The sequence below is a fragment of the Mirounga leonina genome, unplaced genomic scaffold (assembly GCF_011800145.1).
Source record: "Mirounga leonina isolate KUSES-001 unplaced genomic scaffold, KU_Mleo_1.0 Mir_129, whole genome shotgun sequence".
Taxonomy (NCBI): domain Eukaryota; kingdom Metazoa; phylum Chordata; class Mammalia; order Carnivora; family Phocidae; genus Mirounga; species Mirounga leonina.
The window spans coordinates 22,997,462-23,021,707 of record NW_023270323.1 but is presented as its reverse complement, the minus strand read 5'-3'; the positions used below and the strand labels follow the sequence as shown (position 1 = coordinate 23,021,707).

The following is a 24,246-nucleotide window of genomic DNA, read 5'->3' as shown; positions in this document are numbered from 1 at the left end:
TCTGCTCTTATTAATATTCTTTATATTCATTAGTTATAAAGACCAATAGTAACCCACAGAGTGACTATACCACAGTTTAGTGTACAGTATGGTGTTACAAACTGTGATGCTTTGATTCTAACTACATTTATTAGTTGGCATTCTTCCGTGGAGAAGAGCTTTTCCTTTCCCTACTTTTGTTTTAATTTTGATTGGGTATAGATCCAAAAACTCTTTTTCAAAAACATAATGGGTTATAATGCATTCCTGTCATTATTTATGATGTCAAATTATCCCATTGGCTTTTACTTTTTTTGCATATGACCCCATCAATTTTTGAGCACTTCCTTAGTTTCTGGCACCATGTTCTCAGCTCATCTTCTATTTTTCATGTCCCATATCTGGAATTATTCATTTCTCTAAGAAGTTCAGGATCCCAGAGAAGAGTGTTTAGAACCCAAAATGTGGGCACGAAATATGCTCCTTACTACTTGGTTGCTATTGTTTTCAGGCCCTTTTACTGGGCATAACTAAAAAAATAGATTTCCTGTTTATCATGTACTTCCAAATATTTCCATGTTTAGGATCATGTTCTTAGTGTAGATTTCCAGAATTTGAGTGATTGGCTCGGATAATATGAATATTTTCAAGATTATTGATCCTTAATATAAACTGGTTTTCCAAAAGCTTTGATTATATGAGACTTGTCTTACTATATGTTTTCCAGAATTGGACATCTTAATTATTTTCTTTTTTCTAATTCTGTCAGGTATAAAAAAATTATACTTTTTAAAACTTAACTTCCTTTGATTTCTAATGAAACTTAGCATCTTTCTAGTTGTGCTTCCTCTTTGGTGAATTATTTATTCTAGTCCCTTTTTCTTTAACATTTGCAATGTTTTAAGATTTTTTTTTTTTCGGTTGTCTATTTGATTAGGTATTGTGCATACTTAACCTGTGGACTTTTTTTCTAACCCAATAGATTTTTCCAGTAAAACACAGAGATAATTTTTTTCCTAGTTAATAATTAACAAAAAAATCTGCAGTGTGATCAAATAAAAATCAAACGTGAGGTATATGAGAAATAGGTTAAACAGGTTACTTTTTTACTAATAGTGTCAAAGAATAATATAAAAACTTGATCTTCCTCAGTTACATTACTTTCTTTTGTGAATGTGATTTCTAAAAAAAAAATGAAACAGTTAAAACTTACAGGTTTTGTTATTTTCCTGTTCTTTGTGCCTGAATCCCTAACTCTGCCCACACAGCCTCAAGATGTAGGTAAGCAATTTACTTGTATATTAGCTAAGGAATGACTAGGTTGGGATAATTTCTTATTTTTTAACCTTGTTTTATTTCCATTTAATTTTTCACTCCCCTCCCCGCATGAGGAGGGGAGTGAATATATATATATATATATACTGGTTACATATCTTGAACTAACCTTCCCAGATTTTGTATTTTCATGGTCATGTTACCCAATCCATAGACAGAGATAGTAGTTATCACACCCAGCAAATGGTCACCAGCTTTATAGCAGTATAGAAAGTGTTGCTGGGATATATAATTTGGATTTAAAAATACTAGTATTTCTTGCAAGTGTATATAGTGTATGGTAACAGTGAAATATGAGATGTGAGTTGGGATTTTTCTTTAATCTATGGTTGTTCAACATATCTCCCAACTAGGTGGTAAACACCTTTAGGGTACGCAGGACCCTGCTTCTTCCAACTGCACAGTTTATAAATATTCTCAGGTTTGTACATACTCATTAATCTGGCCAAGGCAGTGTCAGCCTGGGGAGAAAGGGTGACATATATTTTTTCTTCCCAAAGGGGGAACATTTTGAACTTCATTTGTTTAGAGGAGGTGTCTTTTTGTAATCCCTCTGGCATGGATGAAGGACTTTTTTGTAACTTGCACAAAGTTCCATAAGCATTGCAGTGGCTTTGGAGATGTGGACTGTATCTGACTTAATTTCATACTCCCCACAGTGCCTCTAGTTTAGTCTAGTGAGACCAGTCACAGGGCTTGAAGAATGGGCATTTTTGAGTTCTTCTGCTTTGCCCCTTGTAATGACTTCTTCAAAAATCCTGTTGATTTTTGTCTCTTCAATATATTTTGCATCTGTGCTTTCCTTTACATTTCCATTACTCCTAACAAAATTCATGTCTTGCTGATTTCTCAATAGAACAATTACAAATGTCACCTAATGGGCTTCTTGCTTTTTTTTCTATCCATCCATTCATTCACCCACCCATCTATTCGGCAAATAGTTCTTGTCACTTTCTCTTTGTCAGGCACTGTGTCTATTTCTAATTCCCTGCATATTAGATATACCACTACCTGGCTGATATTTCTTAGCATATAGAAATAATCATATTAGGTGATACCTCATCGTGCTTTTGATTTATGTTTCCCTGATGATTAATGATTAATGATGTCTGTTGGGCCACTTGTATGTCTTCTTTGGAAAAATGTTTATTCAGATTCTCTGCCCATTTTTTTACTTGGATTGCTTGGGGGTATTTTGGTATTAAGTTGTATAAGCTCTGTATAGATTTTGGATATTAACTCCTCACTGAATATATCATTTGCAAATATCTTCTCCCATTCAGTAGGTTGCCTTCTAATCTTGTTGATGGTTTACTTCTCTGTGTAAAGCTTTTTATTTTGACATAGTCTCAATAGTTTATTTTTGCTTTTGCTTCCCTTGCCTTCAGAGACACAGCTAGAAAAATGTTGCTAAGCCTGATGTCAAAGAGATTACTGCCTATGTTTTCTTCTAGGGAATTTATAGTTTCACATTTAGGTCTTTAATCCATTTGAGTTTATTTTTGTGTATGGTGTTGGAAAGTGGTCCAGTTTCATTCTTTTGCATGTAGCTGTCCAGTTATCCCAACACCATTTATTGAAGAGACTGTCTTTTCCCTATCGTATATTCTTGTCTTATTTGTACATATTATATGTGACCATATAAACGTGGGTTTATTTTTGGGCTTTCAATTCTATTCCATTGATCTATATGTCTAGTTTTGTGCCAGTACCATACTATTTTGATTACCACAACTTTGTAGTATATCTTGAAATCTGGGATTGTGATACGTCCAGTTGTTCTTCTTTCTCAAGATTGCTTTGGCTATTCAGGGTCTTTTGTGGTTGCATATAAATTAGACAAGAAATAATAAGTGTTGGTAAGGATGTGGAGAAACATGAACACTCATACATTATCGGTGGGAATATAAATTGGTGCAGCCACTGTGGAAAACAGTATGGAGATTCCTCAAAAAATTAAAAATACCATATGATCCAGTAATGCCACTACTGGATATTTAACCAAAGAAAATGAGAACACGAATTTGAAGAGATATATGTACCCTATGTTTATTGCAGCATTATTTGCAATAGCAAAAATATAAAAGCAACCCAAGTGTCCATTAATAGATGAATGGATAAAGAAGATGTGGTGTATATATACAATGGAGTGTTACTCAGCCATAAAAAAGAATGAGCTCTTGCCATTTGTGACAACATGGATGGACCTTGAGAATATTATGCTAAGTGAAATTAGTCAGACTGAGAAGGACAAATACCATATGATTTCACTTTAATGTAGAATCTAAAATACAAAACAAACAAACAAAATACCCAGACTCTTAAATACAGAGAACAAAGTTGCCAAAGGGAAGGTGGGTGAAGGAATAGGTGAAATAAATACATGGGATTAAGAGGTACAAACTTCCAGTCATAAAATAAATAAATAAATAAGTCATGGAGATGAAAAGCACAGTATAGGAATATAGTCAATAATATGGTAATAATGTTGTATGGGTAACTGATAGTGACTATATTTATTGTGGTGAGCATTGAGTAATATATAGAATTGTCGGATCAATAAGTTGTATCCTGAAACTAATATAACACTGTCTGTTAATTATATTTCAATTAAAAAAAGAAATAATCACATTACTATTCTATATAAACATTTTCAATGGCTTTTCATAGCTTCTAATTGAAGCCCAAACTCCTAGGCTTAAATGCAAGACACCCAAAATATGGATCCAAGTCCTCTCTATCCTAGTTTCCATTTTTCTTTATGACCCACTCTTTCATGAAAGTGGATTAACTGACTTTCTCTGAATACATCCCAAGATTTCTTACTTTTGTAATTTCCCTCACATTATTCCCTCCACACAGAGAGATGAGCCTCTTTATTTCTCTGCTAGCTGAAATCTTGTATGTTTTTTCAGATTCAACTCATACGCCACTCTTGCTATAATCCTTTTCTGGTTTCTCACCCAAGGATCATAAAGCATTCCTATCATAAGCTTACCTATATTATTTTAGAATGTCATGTACATTCTAAATTGGATTATAGTCATGTTCATAAGTCACTTGCACTATGAGAGTACTTAGAAACCTGAGGTCCAGGGGAGATGTCTTAATTATCACTGATTGCCTCGTATTGTCCAGCACAATACCTTGCGAAAGTAAGGACTCCATGAAAGTAGTCTATGTGGACAAATGTAAGTGTGCTCTGATTAACATATGCTCCTTGGGAGAGAATCAGTGATTTTAGACTAGTCCAGATATCATCTAAATATCTGTGTCTGGCTAGCATTATAAACTATACTGACTACTGGCACACTATGGCATCTCTTGTTGGGCCCTGTAGTAGCAATACATCACGTATCAGTTAATCTTCATATTGCTTTCCTAGTCATACATGATAAATACTTAGCATGAAAATGGTGCTTGGGTTGGACATTTGTGGCTGGGGAGACATCAATGGCAAATCTGAAGTCTGGTCAGTTTGAAACTAATTCAAGTCAATTCAACTTAATGAATATCTCTTGAGTACATAGTAAGCTGTGATTAAGTTCTCAAATTTGGTTCATATGACTTTTCTCCTTCTTGTTAAGTATGCCAAATTACTTTCTACAGTGAGTTTTCTATTTTATACTTTGTAAATGTAGATGTCATGTATGGTTATTTGGTGGGAAAATGTTAAAATACCAGGATACATAATAACCTATATATCTTTGCTTTTCAGATGATGTCAGTATCACCCAGAAATTTATAGAGGAGAATGTTGGATATATGTGAGTTTCTCTAAACTATTTTTTATGATGATGGTGTTTATATGATCTAATCTGATATATCCCAGAAATGTTAATGCTTCTCAAAAGTAATTCAATTAAATAGAAGCTGTATTTAAAAAGTAAATACAGTATTATTCATAAAATTCAGATAAGGCAATTGAATTGTCAAGAAATTGTAAAATTTATAGCCCTCACACTTCGATAATTTCCTGAGACTAATCAGTAAGTGAATGTTTCTATGAGTTTTTGTTGGACAGAAGTGGAAATTCTACAGGTGATCATTGTGTACTCTCTGTGGACTGTTGCAGCACAATCATCGCATTTGCTCAGTATATTCAGGAGGTCTCCTTTGAAGAAGTAGAAGTGTTGGTAAAAGCCATGACAGAATATAGAGATAAATGCTTGGGTGGCATGACACACCCAATGTGTTCCAAATTAGCTGTAAGTAAATTGTTTGCATTTTTAAACAAATAACGCTTATTTGTTAAACAGAATTTTTGGCTTGAAATATAAAAAAAGAGATGCTCCATGCCCCCTCATTTTTTATTTTGCCTGACTTTGGAATTTAGGATAAGGTACTTTCCTCGGAGAGATGCAATTCTGTATTACGGTGCATAGGAGGAATTGGCTACGAGATTGCAGTCCATGCCATATGTATACAGACAGGGAGGCAGCCAATAGTTGGACAATGTGCACAGAAGTACAGAGGTAACCTCCTTAGCTGCCTCTCTCAATATATGCTCTATTGTCATACCCCCTTTTCTGGGCCTCTGCCAAATAGAGTCACCATCTGCATTTCTATTTCTTTAAAGATTTTATTTGAGAGAGAGAGAGCAGGAGGAGGTAGAGGAAGAAGTAGACTCTCTGCTGAGCAGGCAGCCCAACATGGGGCTGGATCCCGGGACTCCATAATCCCGGGATCATGACCTGAGCTGAAGGCAGATGCTTAACAGACTGAGCCATCCAGGCACCTCACCATCTGCATTTCTAGAAGACTATTACGAAACACTACTGCTAATACTTTACCAACACATTCACACTCTGACCTCATCACCTTGAGAGAAAAGGGAAAAAGCTGTTATATAAGAGAAATATAAGTAGCAAAGAAGGAGTAAGAGGTTAAAGGGTCCCAAGGTAGGGTAGAAAAAGTTTCCCAAAGTGTGGGATGGTTGTCACAGGTGTGGGTAACAATGCTTTATTGGTAATACTGGGGAAATTGGAATCTCTTTCCCGAAGGGTGACACTCATCACTCATTGTATTCATTGTGTCATCTCAGAAGGTTGAAAAACTTTACAATGAATAAAATATGTCTTTTACTTTTCTGTTGTCCAGAATGATGTTTTACTGGAAAATATATGTGCTCTGGAGGGACTGCCACAAAAGCATAATTTTTTACACTGCTGTGGTAAGGTCGACTTGGAAAGAAAACTTTGTTTCTTCCATAATAAGAAAGCTGATGTAGGATTTCTGCCTCCTCTTCCTACCCTGGATCCTGAAGAGAAATGCCAGACTTACAAAAATAACAGAGAATCTTTTCTAAACAAGTAAGTTTTCTTTTAGCAGAAGGATTACCTAATTGAGGAATTATTCTTAGGCTGAGTCCAGTATCTATTCCAAAGGAACATAGCTAGTTTCATTGATGGATTAATTCATTCAACATGTATTGTGGGTCACATTCTGTGTTCAGCATTGAGGATAAAAATATGAATAAGATATGAAATCTACTTTCAAGATCCTTTCAATAAAGATACATGTTTTTCTAATGTGGTAAGCCCTAGAAAAGAGTGCGTGCATGGTGCCAAATTGCTACTGGAGGGAATAATCTAGTTTTCCCAAAAGGAAGGTGGAGCTTTTACTGAGGGTAAACATTAAATCAATGGATGTTTACCAAAAATTTGTTTGCAATAGTGCAGTAATTACAGAAGCAGAGATTTTTTTTTTCTGGAAAGGGGTGTGCTCATTGAAACTTAAATTACAAGTGGATTTGAACAGAAGTAAATAAAATCCCTGGATCTCAGAGGGAGTGCACAGGTAGCTGTTCTTTGAATGTGGAAGGGAGAGCTGCTGACCATCTGGAAGCAGCCATAGTTCAGTGTTCAGGATGAAAACGGTAATCATCACTCTGATTTGGGAGTTGGCAACTTAATTGATACAACTTTTATTAGAGACTGGATAATGTTGTCTTATATTGAAGGCTTCCATAATGGGAAGTCCTTCCTCTTTCAGTTTTGAAACTTGATCTTCTTGTCTTTTTCTATCTTTCCTTTCCCTTCCCCTTTCTTCCCATCCCTTGTCTACCATTTTTTAAAAATTTCTTTCCTGCTTTTAACCCCTTTCCTTCCTTTCCTCTTTTTTTCTTTTATAGTTATATATATGAAGTTTCCAGAAGGAACCCCTTTGTTTTTGCCCCTACACTTCTAACTGTTGCTGCTCGTTTTGAGGAGATGACTAAAACATGTTGTGAAGAACAAGACAAAGCTAACTGCTTTCGGACAAAGGTGAGTTTTGCATTTATTTCATGAAAATAAGTAGTCACCCCACACTGCAGATCTTTACTGAAAGTTAACTTTAGAAAAGGGTTGTTTACCATTTATCAGCCATTTTCTTGCCACTTTCAATGTTTTTTTTCAAACCTTTGCCCACCTGCTGCTGATCTAAATTTCTTACTACTTGAGACCCTTGAAAGACAATTGCCTATTTCCAGGGTCTTTCTTCTAGCATTGTCTTCCTTGTAAATTGGAGGAAAGCCTTAGTGAGTGAATATCTAGGGTAAAAATGGCATTTATCTTTTATTCTGGGTCAAACCCTCTTTTGGCTACCCATAAAATTTAATCATCCCATTAGAGATGGACAAGCTCACAACACACCTTCTCACCAAGCATAATTCAGTCATCAGGAAGACTGGCCTAACTTTTATAATGTGCCACAAATACATGTTTCTTTTGATATATAAACTTATTAAGATAAAAATCCCATAGATTTTCTGTTTCTGAGCAAAGTTTGGAAAATTTGGTTAGATGTAGTTAAGAAATAAGAGAATAATAGGATTTTGCTCTTGCTTCAATAGAATTTTCTTTTTCTCCTTCAGGCAGAACCTGTCATACAATATTTAAAAGCATCATCTTCTTTTCAAAAAAATGTCTGTGGGGCACTTATGAAGTTTGGACTGCAAGTCTTAGAATCGATGTGAGTTTTAATATGAATCCTGTCTTTGCTTATATTTTCTCCTCTGTGTCCCATTTTTATTAAATTGTTGATGACTTTTTATTTTTATTCTTCTCCAGGGGTGTTGAGGTGGTTCTCAGTCCACATGGATAGCTCAGAACCAGGACATTAGGTCAGAATGAGAGAAGACCTGGGAAGTGGGGAGACCCTAGAGAGAAAGATGGTTACTTCTGAGATATTCTTTGGTTAGTTGGGAATCTGAATTGGTCTGGAAGTTCCCAACCAGTGTTTTAAAACCTCCAAGTGCTTTAGATGGGATGGATCCATCCGTCTTTGACTTTAATGACTAGCAGACAGCTTTATAAGGATAATTTTTATCTCTAGTGCTCATCCTGACTAATTAGTAAGGGTGCTATTGCAATGTCTTGAGAAAAATTCCGAGATTTTAACTAGATCAGCAGGAAAGAGTTCTGGGATGGATTATCTATCCCTGCATGGGCTCAAAGCAGGAGGCTGTGGTCCTGACAAAATGTGTTTTGCTATAAAAATTATGGAAGCGAGCATATATCTCAGGCCTTTTTATCCTGCTCCTGGTCCAGGACTCAAAATATCAACCTAAGAGCTGCTGAGTGATCCTGTAGGCTGTGCCCCATATAAACAGCTATTTGGTAAAGATATCTGTGAATAAAACAAGGGTTCCAATTCTTATTGCAGCTATTTATACTTTATCAGCAAAGAAGTCCCCCTTGTCTTACTTGCTGTTCAAGTTGTTTTAGTGGCTTATCAATTCTTTTTCCAGAAATATTGCTATACTTAGTCAGAAATTTCCCAAGATTGAATTTAAGGAACTTACCTCCCTCCTAAAAGATGTTTCTTCCAAGTATGATGGATGCTGTGAAGGGGATGCTATGCAGTGCATCCGTGACAGGGTAAATATTCTCTAAAACCAAGTAAAAATAGTGATTTGGGGCAGCCATTTTTTTTTATTCTGAAGTTTCCTCATATGTGGCTACTTTATTTATCACATGAAATAAGAATGCTAATAAGGGGCGCCTGGGTGGCTCAGTCAGTTAAGCCGCTGACTCTTGGTTCTGGCTCAGGTCATGATCTCAGGGTCCTGGGATCGAGCTCCGCATCAGGCTCCCAGCTCAGCAGGGAGTCAGCGTGAAGATTCTCTTTCCCTCTTTCTCTGCCCCTCCTCCCCTGCTCGCTCTCAAATAAATACATCTTAAAAAATAATGTTAATGAATTGTTAAATAATAACATAAAATAAATAAAATAAAAAAATAAAATGTTAACAAATAAGCTCAAATAAAACTTTGGGGTTTTTTACACATGGGATTGTTATTAGATTACTCAACAGATTCTATTTTACACAGCTAAATGTCCATGACATAAAACTTTAGGAATTTAGAATCATTTAAGGCATATTGATGTTTTCTTTAATATGGCACATCTTCTTTTAGAGATATTAGAAATTAAATAGTAAAGCTCAGAGAATGATTTTTACCATTATATCTTTAAGAACTGCTTTCTCTGAGTTTCCTCCAGCTATTTAGGAGCAGTCTTGTCAAATAAGTGGAGTTGTTAATTTAAAATAACTCTTATGTTATTCTTTAAAGTGATTTTCTAAGGGCATATACTGGTAAATATATTATTGACTTACTTTAAGTTGTTAATGCACACAAAAGTAACACAATTTCATTAAAAATATCTCACCTTCTGGGGTGCTTGGGTGGCTCAGTCAGTTAAGTGTCCAACTCTTGATTTTGGCTCAGGTCACAATCTCAGGGTCCTGGGATCGAGCCCTGCTCCAGGCTCCCCACTCAGCAGGGAGTCTGCTTGTCTCCCTCTCCCTTTGCCCCTCCTCCTGCTCTCTCTCTCCCTCTCTGTCTCTGTTAAATAAATAAACAAATCTTTAGACAAAAAGAAAAAAAATCTTGCCTTCTTAGTTGAAATGAGGCTTTTTTAGTGACTTTTAATCAGTTTTACTTTCTAAAATTCACAGCAAAACTGTATGTTAATTAACTTGATTTTTAGAATATGAAGATATATACATTTTATTTCAAGCAGTGGACAACAGATATCCCCAAGAATTATTTTGTCCTTAATCGGTCTCCAATTAAAAGCAATATCACTTACTATTTCTTTATTGTTTGGTTATGGAAATGTGGGTTTTATAATAATTTCAAAATTTTCATAATTTTAGCATTTGAAATCAGAAATAAAACTTGCCTTCATGTGAAAACTTCATGTGTATTACATTAAGACAAAACTTAAATATTGTGATCAAATTATCTGATGAAGCAATTCCAGATGTGAGGAACATGGTTGGTTGTGTATACACAACCATTTCATTATGAAGGAAAACCCAGCCCTGAAGAAATGATGAAAATAAAGTAATTTTCATTCTTCTGTCCTACAGAGCAAGGTTATGAGCCATATTTGTTCCAAACAAGATTCCATCTCCAGCAAAATCAAAGAGTGCTGTGAAAAGAAAATGCCAGAGCGTGGCGAGTGCATCATTTCCTCGAATAAAGATGACAGACCAAAGGACTTAGCTCTAAGAGAAGTGAAATTTACTGAGAGAGAAAATGTGTGTGAAGAACGAGATGCTAATCAAACGATCTTCATGGCTGAGTAACATAAGTCTATACTGAAATTTATAAGGCAAACAGAAACTTATGATTTGACCTATTTTGGCTAATTTGGGTAGAAAGAATGGGAACCATTTAAATCATTGGGAATCACATAATTTAAAAAAATCATGGCTACCGATCATGGTGTTTTCACCTGATTTTAAGAAGATGCAACCATGTGACTCTGGGGATGGCTAACAGTTATTGAGTACTTGATACGTGCCAGACGGTGGACCCAATACTTGGTGTAGATGATCTGCTTTAATTCTGACAACAGTCGTGAACCAGCACGATTCCCCCCACTGTTTCAGATCAGTAAATGGAGGTACAGAGCAGCTAAATCACTTGTTGAAGGTTCACAGCTAAAAGCTGGCCGAGTGAGGATTGGACTGGAGGAGGTCTGGCCTAGGAAGTTGTGGGCTGGATTGCCATGCACTGCCACCCCACAGCTGTTCAAGGGAATCTAGTGGACTTGGAGCCAAAGGGACTAGATTGGAGTCCCGGCTGGGTCACTAGAACAAGTTAACCTCTCTGTGTTTCACATCATCATACATAAAATTCATATAAGAATATCCATTCATTCCAAGTTTATTGGTAATGAAACACAATCCAGGCACTATGAGAGGTTAAACAGAGCTCTTACCCGCAATAAGCTTTCATCAGCAGGGAATGCCACGGGGCAAGAAACAGACTTATTGATAAATGAATGCAAAGCAGAGCTTTTACCCACAGTAAACTTTCATCAACAGGGAGTGCCACGGGGCAAGAGACAGACTTGTCAATAAATGAATGCACAGCATGTTCTTTTATTTCCGATAGCACTATGGAATCCATAATGTAGAGACAGAGGAGGAAGTGGCCAACTGTACTTGGGAAACTTGGAAAGGCTTGACAGGGAAGAGGTAGTTAAAGACATTTTGGTAATCTAGACAGAAGAGGTAGATCACGGATGGAAGTATAAAACCCCCTGGTGTGTTTGTGGCTTTGTGTAGGGTATTCTCAGTGAGAGACGGTAGTGAGAAGTATATGCGGTCAGATCACGCAGACATGCTAAGTAACAAGATGCCACTGAAGGGCTTTCACTGAAGAATAAGGAAGGACAAAATCACTTTTGTTTTTTAGAAACTTCATCTGGAATGAATCCCAGTTTGGGGCTTAGGTGGTTGGGTAAGTAGCTTTCAGATTCAATGAGACGGGAAGTATGGGTTGAAGGTTTTGTGGGAAAGAGAATATGTTTGGATCTGACCACACTGCCTTTGAGGTACACATGAAGTAACAATTGGGAAGGTCATGAGATAGTTTTTTTTTTTTTATTTGAGTATAGTTGACACACAATGTTACATTAGTTTCAGGTGCAAAACATAATGATTTGACAAGTTTATACATTATACTAGGCTCATCACCAAGTGTAGCTGCCATTTGATCCCATATGTCACTACTACAATACCATTCACTATATTCCCTATGCTGTGCCCTTTATTCTTGTGACTTATTCATTCCAGAACTGGAAGCCTGTATTTCCCACTCCCCTTCACCCATTTTGCCCATCCCCCAACTCCAGCAGCCATCAGTTTGTTCTGTGTATTTATAGGTCTAATTCTGCTTTTTGCTTATTCATTTGTTTGTAGTCTTTTTTTTTTTAGATTCCACTTATGAGTGGAATCGTATGGTATTTGTCTTTCTCAGTGTGACTTATTTCATTTGGCCTAATACGCTCTAGGTCCATCCATGTGGTCTCAAGTATCATGAGACAATTTTGTATGTGAACCCGGAGCTCTGGAAGACAGAGAAATTAGTGAAAACTTACCAAATGTTAAGTGCTTCTCATCTACTAACCAATTTAGTTTTCAAAACAACCCTCTAAGGTTAGGAGATGGAAGCACAGAAGTTAAGTAACTTGTTCCCAAGTCACACAGATGATATGTGGTGGAGCCAGGATTCAAATGAGAGCTGTCAGGCACCAGACTCTTGCTCTTAGAACCAAACCACTGTGTTTTATTGCTTCTTATGAGTTGTGGGTATTAACTCAAATTAAACTGAACAAAATGTTAGAGGTAGTGTGTTTCACTTCTACCTGACACATGTGCTCGTCAAATGGAAGCAATTTTTATCATCATCATCATGTTACAACATAGCGTTTGAGGAGAAACCACAGAGCAACACTGAGCATGCTGAGTCAGAAACGGAGTTTTAAGGTTCGGTCTTTCCAGGTGTGAACATTTGACACAAGATCTCAATAGATCTTCCAGGCTAGGGTAGGCTTCTAGGAATTTTTGTTTACAGCTTTTTGGTGGGGTGTGTTTTTTTTTTTTTTAGGTGTGATTTTATTCCTGTAGAAAGGTCCATGGCTTATCAGATATTAAGAGCCCTTGATTCTCTGAAGGGTAAATGCAGTTGCATTAGGGTCTGGGAATATATCCCACAAATAGGATTGAGAAGGCAGGTGGAGAAGCAGGAGAGACAATGTCAAAAAAACCCCCCCAAGAATCAAAGACTTCGAACCAAAAAGGGATGCAGAGTTCCCTGGAATTGAGAAACTTTTGTGAGGTGTTGCTCCCATCAAACATAGAAGGCCACTTTAACTTATTTTGAATGGATAGATAAGGTTTTTTTTTTTAAAGATTTTATTATTTATTTGAGAGAGAAAATGAGATAGAGAGCATGAGAGGGGGGAGGGTCAGAGGGAGAAGCAGGCTCCCCGCTGAGCAGGGAGCCCGATGTGGGACTCGATCCCGGGACTCCAGGATCATGACCTGAGCTGAAGGCAGTCGCTTAACCAACTGAGCCACACAGGTGCCCCGATAAGATTTTTTTTTTAAAGATTTTAGTTATTTATTTGAGAGAGAGAGAGAGAGCATGAGAGGAGGGAGGGGCAGAGGCAGAGGAAGAAACAGTCTCCCAGCTGAGAAGGGAGCCCCACGTGGGGCTCGATCCCACGACTGGGATCATGGCCTGAGCCGAAGGCAGACGCTCAACTGACTGAGCCATCCAGGTGCCCCAATAAGATTTTATTATGAAAACGATTGTAAAGAGCACAGCTGGGTGCTAAGAGGAGATACTACTCTCCTGCAAAGAGAGTCAACTTGGTTTAGAAAAGAATGAATTAGGCATCCTACCAGACCAGGGTTCTCATGTTACACTTCCATTAATATAGCAAGGCGCTTCCCTGGTCTGAGACTTCCTTTCTTCAGCTGTAGAGTAGTACTGATCTTGAGGACTAAGTGAAGTTAAAGGAGAAAAGTGTTTCCAGAGGCTAGGAACCATTTCTTTATCTCTTATGCCCAGAGCTTGATCCAGTGCTAGCACCTACTAAGGGCTTAATAAGTGTTAGCCTCTTCCCTCTCACTTCCCCATTTCTCCCCATATCACTCCGCCTGTACCCTTGGAGCCTCTCACCGAGGCCGTAGAAACCACTGCCAATGACTTAGAGCTCCAGGGGTGGGGACTCCTATATTTGACAAGTGATGGGATGACGTCATGGCTTCCCAGTCTCTCACCAAGATGGCCCTGGAGCGGGGAGCAAGCCATATTTCCACCATCTCCAGTTGGAGGTTTGAATGCCGTTTCCAACAGAATTAGACTCACTATGTATTTTCTAAAGTATTGGTGGCATGATATACTATTTCTGATGTTTTACGCATCAAATCATCCTAATAATTAACTCGGAATTACTAATCATTCTATCCTCTCAAGTAAAAGCACTGTTGGTTTAAAACATACTACGGAAGAAAACCTTTGTAAATTGATGTCCTGTAGTCAAAATATCCTCTGAAATCACTCCCTGAGCAAAACTGGAGGAGGAAGTTAGCATCTGAAAGCAGAGTCAGTGTTACAAGATCTGACTAGCTTAAGAGATAGCAGGATTTGATATTTTGTTCTTTCTCTAAGGTCTAATGTATGAAACATTTTACACATCACAGGTTTCTGTATGAACACTCAAGGAGACATCCGGAACTGTCTATACCGGAGCTTTTAAGAATTGCTGGAGTGTATGGAGATCTTCTGAAAGAGTGTTGCCACGCAGAAAACCCTCCAGACTGTTACCGCCATGCAGTAGGTTCCAGCGTTCCTGGCTCACAGAACTGGCCCAAACAAAGCCTAACAACAAACCTTTCATAGCTGACATCAAAGTTTTACTCTAGTCTAGGGAGTAGGAAATGTGATTGACCCATCTGAGTGTACTTAAATTCGGTGCGGGCTAATCATTGGGAAGACTGATACTATGTTAGGTTTCTGTACAATGTTTTTTTTTTTTTAAAGATTTTATTTATTTATTTGAGACAGAGAGAATGAGAGACAGAGAGCATGAGAGGGAGGAGGGTCAGAGGGAGAAGCAGACCCCCGCGGAGCAGGGAGCCCGATGCGGGACTCGATCCCAGGACTCCAGGATCATGACCTGAGCCGAAGGCAGTCGCTTAACCAACTGAGCCACCCAGGCGCCCTCTGTACAATGTTTTGAACTACTAATTCTGTGTGTTGATGCAAAAAAAAAATCTTCCCATTCAATATTTTACATTTAGATCTTTATTTATGTATTCTGCATTTTATTGAGCCGTATGGGATTTTTTATGATTGTAAAAGTAATAACTGATTATCAAAGATAATTAGGAAAGTACCAAAAGTTATAAAGATAAAAATGAAAGGTTGATACTATCACTGAGAAATAGCTATAATTAACATTTTCTTTCATCTTTTCTATTCATATATGCATATATGAGTGTTTAAAAATAAGATTGGAATAATACTTTCTTAAGAAATTTTTTGATATATATTTTAAAAGATTTTATTTATTTATTTGAGAGAGAGAGAGAGAGAGAGAGACAGAGAGCAGAGGGAGAGGGAGAGAAAGAATCCTCAAGCAGACTCCCCACTGAGCTGGGAGCTTGACGTGGGACTTGATCCCAGGACCCTGCGATCATGACTTGAGCTGAAATTCAGAGCCAGCTGCTTAACTGACTGAGCCACCCAGGGCACCCCTGGGTCTATTTTTTAGTTACTATCATAGAAAACTTTTTATGTCATTAAACAGACTTCAAAACACTTTATTTTAAATGATGAGATCTCATCATCATGATTTATTTAACTGTTCTACTATGTGTTGGACATTGTGAACATTTAGTTAGGTTTTAAATTTTATAAGCAACCCTGAAGTGAGTATCTCATTTCATTCATCTCTATTAGTATTTATGACTATTTTCCTAAGATATATTATCTGAAGAGAAATTATTAGGTCAAAGTATATAGACTTAAAAAAAAAGCACAACACTTGATACAAAATGCCCAAGTTACTTTCTAGAAAGTTTTATCAGCACACAGTCCTACAACAGTGCTTGAAAATACTCGCTTCACCCCTGCCTTTGCCATCATTGTGCATGGAAATTAACTACTAGATTTATATGTAAAAAATAGCGACTGTGTTTTAAGCATTTATTTGATTTTTAGGTGAAGTTAGGCTTTTCCCATGTGATTTTAGCTATTGTAATTATAAATTTCTTGTGAATAAGTTGTTTATGCCCATTATCCATTTTCCTCTTGAAATTAGAGTGTTTTAGTGTCAATTCATAAGCATTCCTTATGTAGTAGGGAAATTAATTATTTGGCATTTCTGATTTGTTTCTCATTCATTTGATATGTGGTGCTTTGGCTTTATCTAAAAAATTGCTTCCACTTACCATAAAAAGCCAGTTGATACCCATTCATATTTGATCAATGAAGTCAGAGGATTTGACTTTCAGTCTAATTCTGCCACACTCTGTTCCTGACCCTTAAATGAATCATAGTGCTAGAAAATTCTTTCTTCATATGGAGGCACAGTATGCCCCACACATCCATTCACTGGTGTGTAGTTTTATCTCTGATGACCACTCAGTAGATAGCTATCCAATTTTATGCTGAGGAGATAGAGTTTGTCAAATATTTGAAGACACTTGTTGGATGTTTTAAGTTCCAATTCTAAATGATGAAAAATAAGACATAAAGTAAAAATAAATGTGATTAAAAAGGTACTGTAGCAATACTGACTAGCGGGGTCATTCTAGCAAGGCATTTGACTTCATAAGACTGATTTCCTTTATGTAAAAATGAAAGACTACTCTGGCCTCATGAAAGTGATAAGCAAATATGATCATTGTCAACATAAGATTTGAATTATTCTTTGTAAGCTGGAAAGCTCTAAAAAATGTACAGGATGATAATGAAAAATTTGGACTTTCAAATTTTAGTAAAAGCCATCTCTATATTTATAGCTGAAAAGATTTAAATTCTTACACACTCATATAAAGAAAACTACTCTCAACTTAGTGAGAAATATATGGTAATGATAATTTCAAAATACTATACAAACAAAAGCTACTTGACAAGTTGACATGAAGCTTATGATTAAATTTTAGATAAAATGTTCATAAATATGATTGTTCTTATTTTTAGGAATACAAATTCAATGAAACAACTGAGAAAAGCCTCAAGATAGTACAACGAGAGTGTGAACATTTCCAGAATTTGGGGAAAGATGACTTGAAATACTAGTAAGTTGCTTGCACAAGTTGGTTAACACTTGTGACCGGGATAAGTAAGATAAAGAGTGCCACATAGTGTCAAAAATTCAGCTCAGTCTTTCAGTTATGGCAAATCCATAAACTGGGAAAGAATAAAAACACAAAAGTCAAGAATGTGCATTAAGCTGTCGTATTAAGCTTTTACCAGGAATGAGGCTAGAAATGAAAGAAATACAGGATTCCAGAAAATTGATCCTCTAATGCTTTAGTTTTCACTTGGACTTGCTTTTGTCAATCCCGAAGCCAGACTCTCTGGATTCTGCCTTTGAGAAGGCAGGGGATAGAGCAAACTTCAGGTTGTTGCAATTTCTCAAGGAAAAGATAGTTTGCCCAGATTTTGAACCACTCTACCGAGTTTATAGAAATAATTTTGGATTTAATACTTTAATATTTATTTTTTTTGCTCTTGCAAACATTCATGAATAATACACAGTTTATTCTGGATTTTCTTGATTAATTACCAGGGTAATATAGTGTGTGTTTAAACCAAACATCTTTAAATCAAAACACAGTTTAAAAAATATGATTTCACTGTTTCTACAACCTGGCTATTGGCTGAGAACTCAAACTCAGCCCATTAAAGATACTAGTTCTCTTCATCTCAGATTATCCTTTTCCAACATGTATCTATTAATTAAATTCTCCCTTTAAAATATTTATTAACTGCAAGGGATTTCAAGCAGGATTTTACATACTAGCCAAAGTATTTGCTGCTGGGGAGTTCCTATACCCCCAGGTAAGACAGGCTGAGCAAATCTGAGAATTTCTGAGATTACCATGAAATTAGGAGGAGGCCAAAAATGCAGAATCTAGGAGGCAGGGTGTGGGAAAAATAGGGAGTGAAGAGACAGTTCTCTACCATTTTATGAGAAAGGCGAGGTTCACGTTGTCCTTACCTTGGTTGTCCTTAGCCTGGAAGAGTTAGGGTTTCAAGCAGTTAGACAAGGGAAAATGGGTATCTGTTTTTGTTTAGAACCAAACAGACAAATGTTCTTTCAGCTACCTTATCAAACTCACAAAGATAGCCCCCCAGCTCTCCACTGAAGAACTGACGTTTCTTGGCAAGGAAATGGTGACAGCTTTGGCCACCTGTTGCACACTGAGTGAAGAGTTTGCCTGCGTTGATAATTTGGTGAGCATGGCCCACGTACCTAACTAGTCCTAAAAAAAAAAAAAAAAAAAAAAAGACATCTGCTGTACTCATTGATCTACAGCAATAAGGCAGTTATATGCCTTTCTTCATTGTTTTCAACATTGTTAAGGAATGTCAAAGTTTCTGGGGGGGCTCACTGCATCACAATCCTAAGAAGCAAAAGAGAATGTCTTAAATATTTTCTTGATGTTTTCCAAATCATCTTTCTTACTTTTTTTTTTTTTTTTGAGAGCGAGAGAGAGCTGGAGGAGGAGCAAAAGGAGAGGGAGAAGCAGACTGAGCATGGAACCTGATGCAGGGCTTTATCTTATGACCCTGAGGTCATGACCTGAGCTGAAGTCAAGAGTGGGACGCTCAACCGACTGAGCCACCCAGGCTCCCCTCTTATTTCTTATTACTAATTTGTTATTTGTAAATTGTGAGGGCAAATGGCAGGAATAAGGATATTGTTTCAGAATGATATAAGAAACTTTGTAATTTCAAGGAAAGTTACAAATTCAATCTTGCCCCACCAGGTCAGTAAGAGAATTGATACTTCCTGCCCAATCACAACTTGGATGTATCTTTTTAGGACTGGAACAATCTGTTTCTCTAACCATATTTCAAAAACTCTATTCAAGTTTTAAAGTCATATCTGAATTCCAACTTTCATTGGGACAGATGGATTTAGTTCTTGGAGAGTTGTGTGGAATAAATGAAAATCGGGACATCAACCCAGATGTGGACCACTGTTGTAAAACCAACTTTGCCTTCAGAAGGCCCTGCTTTGAGGGCTTGGAAGCTGACAAAACATACGTGCCTCCATCTACACCTCCAGATTTATTTACCTTTCACACAGACTTATGTCAGGCTCATAATGAGGAGCTCCAAAAAAAGAAAGACAGGTATAAACATTCTCTTCCATTCATCTTTTTCTTCAGCCTGAAGGCACATAATTAATGAGAAGGTGTATCGTGATGCATATGTGATTTTGGTGTTCTAATCCTGTTACTTCCATCAAATTGTCCAGTCTCTCCAATCCAGAAAAACACCAGGGCCTATTTATTGCTGTTGCTTATAAGTCAAAACCTAGCCAGTCTTTTCTTTTGCTAGGCGTGGATACACTGTGATTTGGAAAGGTGACTTAGGGCAGCTAGCAAAAAGGCTCACAGGCAGGTTCATAATGAACTGGACTTTCCTGAGGGAATGTCCTAGATATTTGCCCTGAGAATCTTGCTTAATGTTTGAAAAAATAAGAGGCCTAAAAGGGACAAGAATTTTACTTTTGTCTTCTCAGGCAATGTTATAAATGCTAAAGAATAAGACTTTTGGGGGGCACTTAGGTAGTGTCTATGTCAAGTGGAGTGGAAACAGCATTCAGCTACTAAGAAAAAGGAAACAGAGGTTGTTTTGAAAATGAATTTTCTAGAAAGACCAAAAGAAATCTACAATAATCTACAGTACTACACAGGGGAAGACCTAATATATGTTCACATTTTTTTATATCATTTTTGTTTTTAACTACATAACTCTCTGTGAAATCCATCCCACAAGTTGAACAGGAAAGCTTCGGGAGACCCCTTCAAAGTGGAATATTTTAACTTTGTATACTTTCCCCAACCAAGTGCCCCCCAAGACATGTGATATTGTGACAAGCGTTTTGGAGAAGAGGAGCTTAAGGAAGAAGTTTTAATTAATTCTATTTGGCATCTCTGGGTCACAGGTTTCTTGTCAATCTGGTGAAGCAAAGGCCTGAACTTACAGACAAGGTGCTGAAGTCATTGCTTACAGACTTCACGGATGTGGTGGTGAAGTGTTGCAAAGCTGAGGGGCCTGAAGCCTGCTTTAATGAAGAGGTAGTTCTATTTCTTTTCCGCTGAAAATTCAGCTGGTATTCCTGGTCACACAAAATATAACAGAACTCCCAGTAGGACCCTGCTTCCTCCCCGTAATGTCTCTGAGGCCTCTGAGAGCCCCATGAGCTGGATGTCACCAGCAGATGTCTCTGTGGAAGGACCTAGGCACTGTCTCCTTAGTAACAACACGGTGTAAGAAAAAGATGTCAGGAGAACCCGGGTTCTAATTCCAGTCTTCTTGGTCATATAACTTAAACTGAACTGTACTACACCATCTGTAAATGAGGATGGCGATACTTATCCTTGAATTATACTTTTGGTCCATACTCTCCTGGTTTAATCCCTCATTAGTTTAATAAAACAAATAGCCAAACTGATTTGCAAAGGAAATCATAATCAGCTCCAAAGGGAGGGGAGCAGGAAGGGTATTAGTCTGTGAAGTCTCTCAGGGGGTGGCTGTCTCACCTTCATGGCCTTATAGCAGCATGTGTGTGTGAAGTGAGGAGTTGGCCGGGGGAGGGCCGTGCGTGTAGTGAGGGGGAAGAGAGGACACGTGCTCCCTGAGTGTTCTCACTCCACAGTGACTGGATTCTCTTGCCAGCTTGTGGTGGTCCAGGTACGTGTGAACGCCAGCCTCAATGGATGGCTGCTTGGAAGTGCTCTTCACTGATTTCCAGCTTCCTTTCTTACCATTTCTTTCCCAGCAACTCTCACTCCACCCCAGACTCACACTTAGCACACACACACAAACTTGTGCCTCTCATATCCTTCCTGCCTGGTCACAGACATGCACACTCACACACAGCCTTCATTCTGGTTGACAGCCTTCTATTTTTTCCAAGGGAGTGCTTAGTCTGTGGGAATTTTGTGTGTGTGTGTGTGGTTCAAATTATTAGCTTTTACAACATATATTTAAAGTAATTCGAGGGGCGCCAGGGTGGCTCAGTCGTTAAGTGTCTGCCTTCGGCTCAGGTCATGATCCCAGGATCCTGGGATCAAGCCCTGCATCAGGCTCCCTGCTCAGCGGGAAGCCTGCTTCTCCCTCTCCCACTCCCCCTACTTGTGTTCCCTCTCTCGCTGTGCCTGTCAAATAAATAAACGCAATATTTTAAAAAATAAAGTAATTTGAGGTTATTAACCCATATCTAGCATTTCTCTGAGTGAGTGTGTACATCGAGGCCATGGAAAGGGAAGGATGAAGTCACTGGCAGTTCATAAAAGGCACTTGAAGAAAGGATGTTCAAGGTCTTCCTGTACAAGATGGGACTGCTGTAATTTTTCTTCCCAAAATTCAAGGCAACATGAGTCTCCAAATTTAAAAAATCATGTCTTAAATTTTTCTATGTGTTTTTCTTTCTTTTTTCCCCCTCTCAGGGCCCCAAAGTGACAGCCAAAAGCCAGGCAGCTTGAGAAATATAAAGTAAAACCCACCAAAGGTAATCCCTGCTATCTGAGCCAAATGCCAAATGTATGTGTAGCTTGTGTGGTCACCTGGCCTTTTCCCTTCTGCTGCTTCAGTGTCTGTTTCTGGTTCATTTCACGTGCCTTGTACCCCACAGGTCCATCTTGGTCCTCTCACGTCTCTCTGGGTCTCTACCACTCTGTGTGGCGTGTTTGTGGTAGCACTTCTCTGCTGTTCAAGCAGCTTTCTGGGGAGCTGAAAGGTACCCAGTCCTCTGCCTCTTTGCTACCGCCTTCAGCTGTCTGGACCAGAATGGAGAGGCAGTGGAAATCTGTGAATACTGATGGGGAGATGGGCAGACAGGCCTGTCCTGAGAGTCTTGCCATAGCAGCATGTTCATAAATGAAAAGCTATATGTTTGTGATTTCACAAAGCTGCATAAAGGATGCTCTCTCCTCTGCAGTTTAGGTAAGACACACAAACTTTAGGAACAAAATGATGTTCAGCATCTGGACTGCCACAGGGAGTAGGTTTGGATCTACAAGAAGCACCACATCCTTACCACTCACAGTTTTCTATATATGTGTCTTCCCATCACCCAAGTTATACGATTTCACAATCTTGTGTTGCATAAGATACTATTTTTTTCTTCCCAGGTTGTGGGGAAAAGAGAGGAACACCAGCTTACCTGCTTCCTATCTGGCCTGCGGTGGATTTTATTTTCTGAGAAGAACGCAGTGAAAAGATTCTCCTGTAAGCTTTACCTGAAACCGTGTTATTGTAGAGAACAATAAACAAGATCATAAAGTTATTTCTCGAGGACTGATGTCATGTGTCAACTTGATAACAAAATCGATCCATCAGGATGCATTCATTCCATCAGCATCGTCAGCTCCTTGGAAAATGTACCCCACTCCAGGGAGCGGTTTTTTAATGGTTTATTAAAAAGATTTATTTTGCTTCCAATTCTGAAGCAGCAATGGCGTGGGCAGAATCCTCACAGATGCTTGTTCTTGCTGCTACTGGAAAGGACATGGGGAGCTGAGGCCAGGCAGCCCTCCTGCTACTACAGGTCCTAGCATTACCTGCTGCCACTCAATGTGTTCAATGTACGAAACATCGTCTGAAGGACTTTCGTGCATTATCTCATGGAACCCTAACAGCTCTAAAAGTAGATACCTTATCTTAAAAAGATTTGTTTATTTCTTAGAGAGAGAGAGAGAGAGAATGAGCACAAGTGGGAGGGGAAGAGGGAGAGGAAGAAAGGGAATCCTCAAGCAGACTCCTCGCTGAGCACAGAGCCCAACGTGGGGCTTGACCCCCTGACCCTGAGATTACAGCCCGAGTCAAAACCAAAAGTCGGTTGCTTAGCTGACTGCACCACCCGGGCACCCTTGAAGTAGATATCATTTTAATTCCCATTTTGCAAACAGGGAACTTGAGTCTTGGGGTGATAAAGTCATCTGTTCAATGTCATACAACTGGTAATTGGCAGAACCAAGGTTTGCATTTGAGTCCTCTAATCCCAGAACAGTATTCTTGACTTCTGTACACCCTACTTCCTAGGTGTGGCCATATTGGATGACTTATAAAATCCGTCATTCATAGAGTGGGAGGAGCACCTGAGGCATCAGAGACAATGGCTCCTTTCTCTTACTATTCCAAGCTGTAATTGCTGTTAATGTCGGAGATGTAAGTGCTTGTCAGTGATGGCTAAGGAGAGGGAGTTGGGGGAAGGGGGGGACCTGGGAAGCCAGGAAATGAAGGTTGGTCATGGGCTCATGGCCTGATTATCCTGTTTTCTAAACTTTTAAAGTTCTTAGTGTTTCAATGTCTGAAATGGAAGATGATGGCCATTTAGGAGATGATACACGAGAATAGTCACAGAGTTCTGTTGGCATAGCATTTATGATGTAGTTTTTGGGATTTTTATTTATTTCATCAACAAATATTTATTATTAGGCTTCTACTGTGTGTCAGACATTGTGCATCCAAACATGAGCCGATTGGAGATGGTTCCCCATGGCAGGGGAGGAGGAGAGTAAACAAGCATATGATGTCATAGGGTTAGAAAAAGTTCTGCTGCTATGGGAGCACATTGAACAGGCACTCAATCTAAGCTGAAGATGTAGGGGGAATCGTGGGGGGGGGCATCAAATTCTTGCTGCCATTAACTTGCTGTATGGCCTCAGACAAATTCCCTACAATCCAAGACCTCCATTTCTTTGTATAACATGAGAGAATAATCTCCACATCACAAAGGCTTTAGAGGAATGTGTTAAATTACTATATAAAGTACCCAATACCATGGCCAACAGATAATAGATATTGATTTCGTGAAGTTATTTTGTCCTTTTGCCATTTTCCAAACACTTCCATTTATTAATGAGGAGAACAGGAAGAAAGTTTCCACTTA

At 38.3% G+C, this 24,246-nt stretch overlaps 1 protein-coding gene across 1 annotated transcript; it reads left to right on the top strand.

Annotated features, from left to right (window-relative positions):
• The first annotated feature begins 1,047 nt into the window (after positions 1-1,047).
• Positions 1,048-22,829, top strand: AFM (afamin). The gene is made up of 15 exons (XM_035004395.1): positions 1,048-1,260; positions 5,033-5,081; positions 5,390-5,522; positions 6,415-6,626; positions 7,448-7,580; positions 8,171-8,268; positions 9,047-9,176; positions 10,673-10,887; positions 14,807-14,939; positions 17,313-17,410; positions 18,440-18,572; positions 19,254-19,477; positions 20,296-20,428; positions 21,803-21,864; positions 22,487-22,829. The coding sequence occupies exons 1-14, from the start codon at positions 1,173-1,175 to the stop codon at positions 21,836-21,838; spliced, it is 1,815 nt and encodes a 604-aa protein (XP_034860286.1). The 5' UTR covers positions 1,048-1,172; the 3' UTR covers positions 21,839-21,864; positions 22,487-22,829.
• The last annotated feature ends 1,417 nt before the right edge of the window (positions 22,830-24,246 follow it).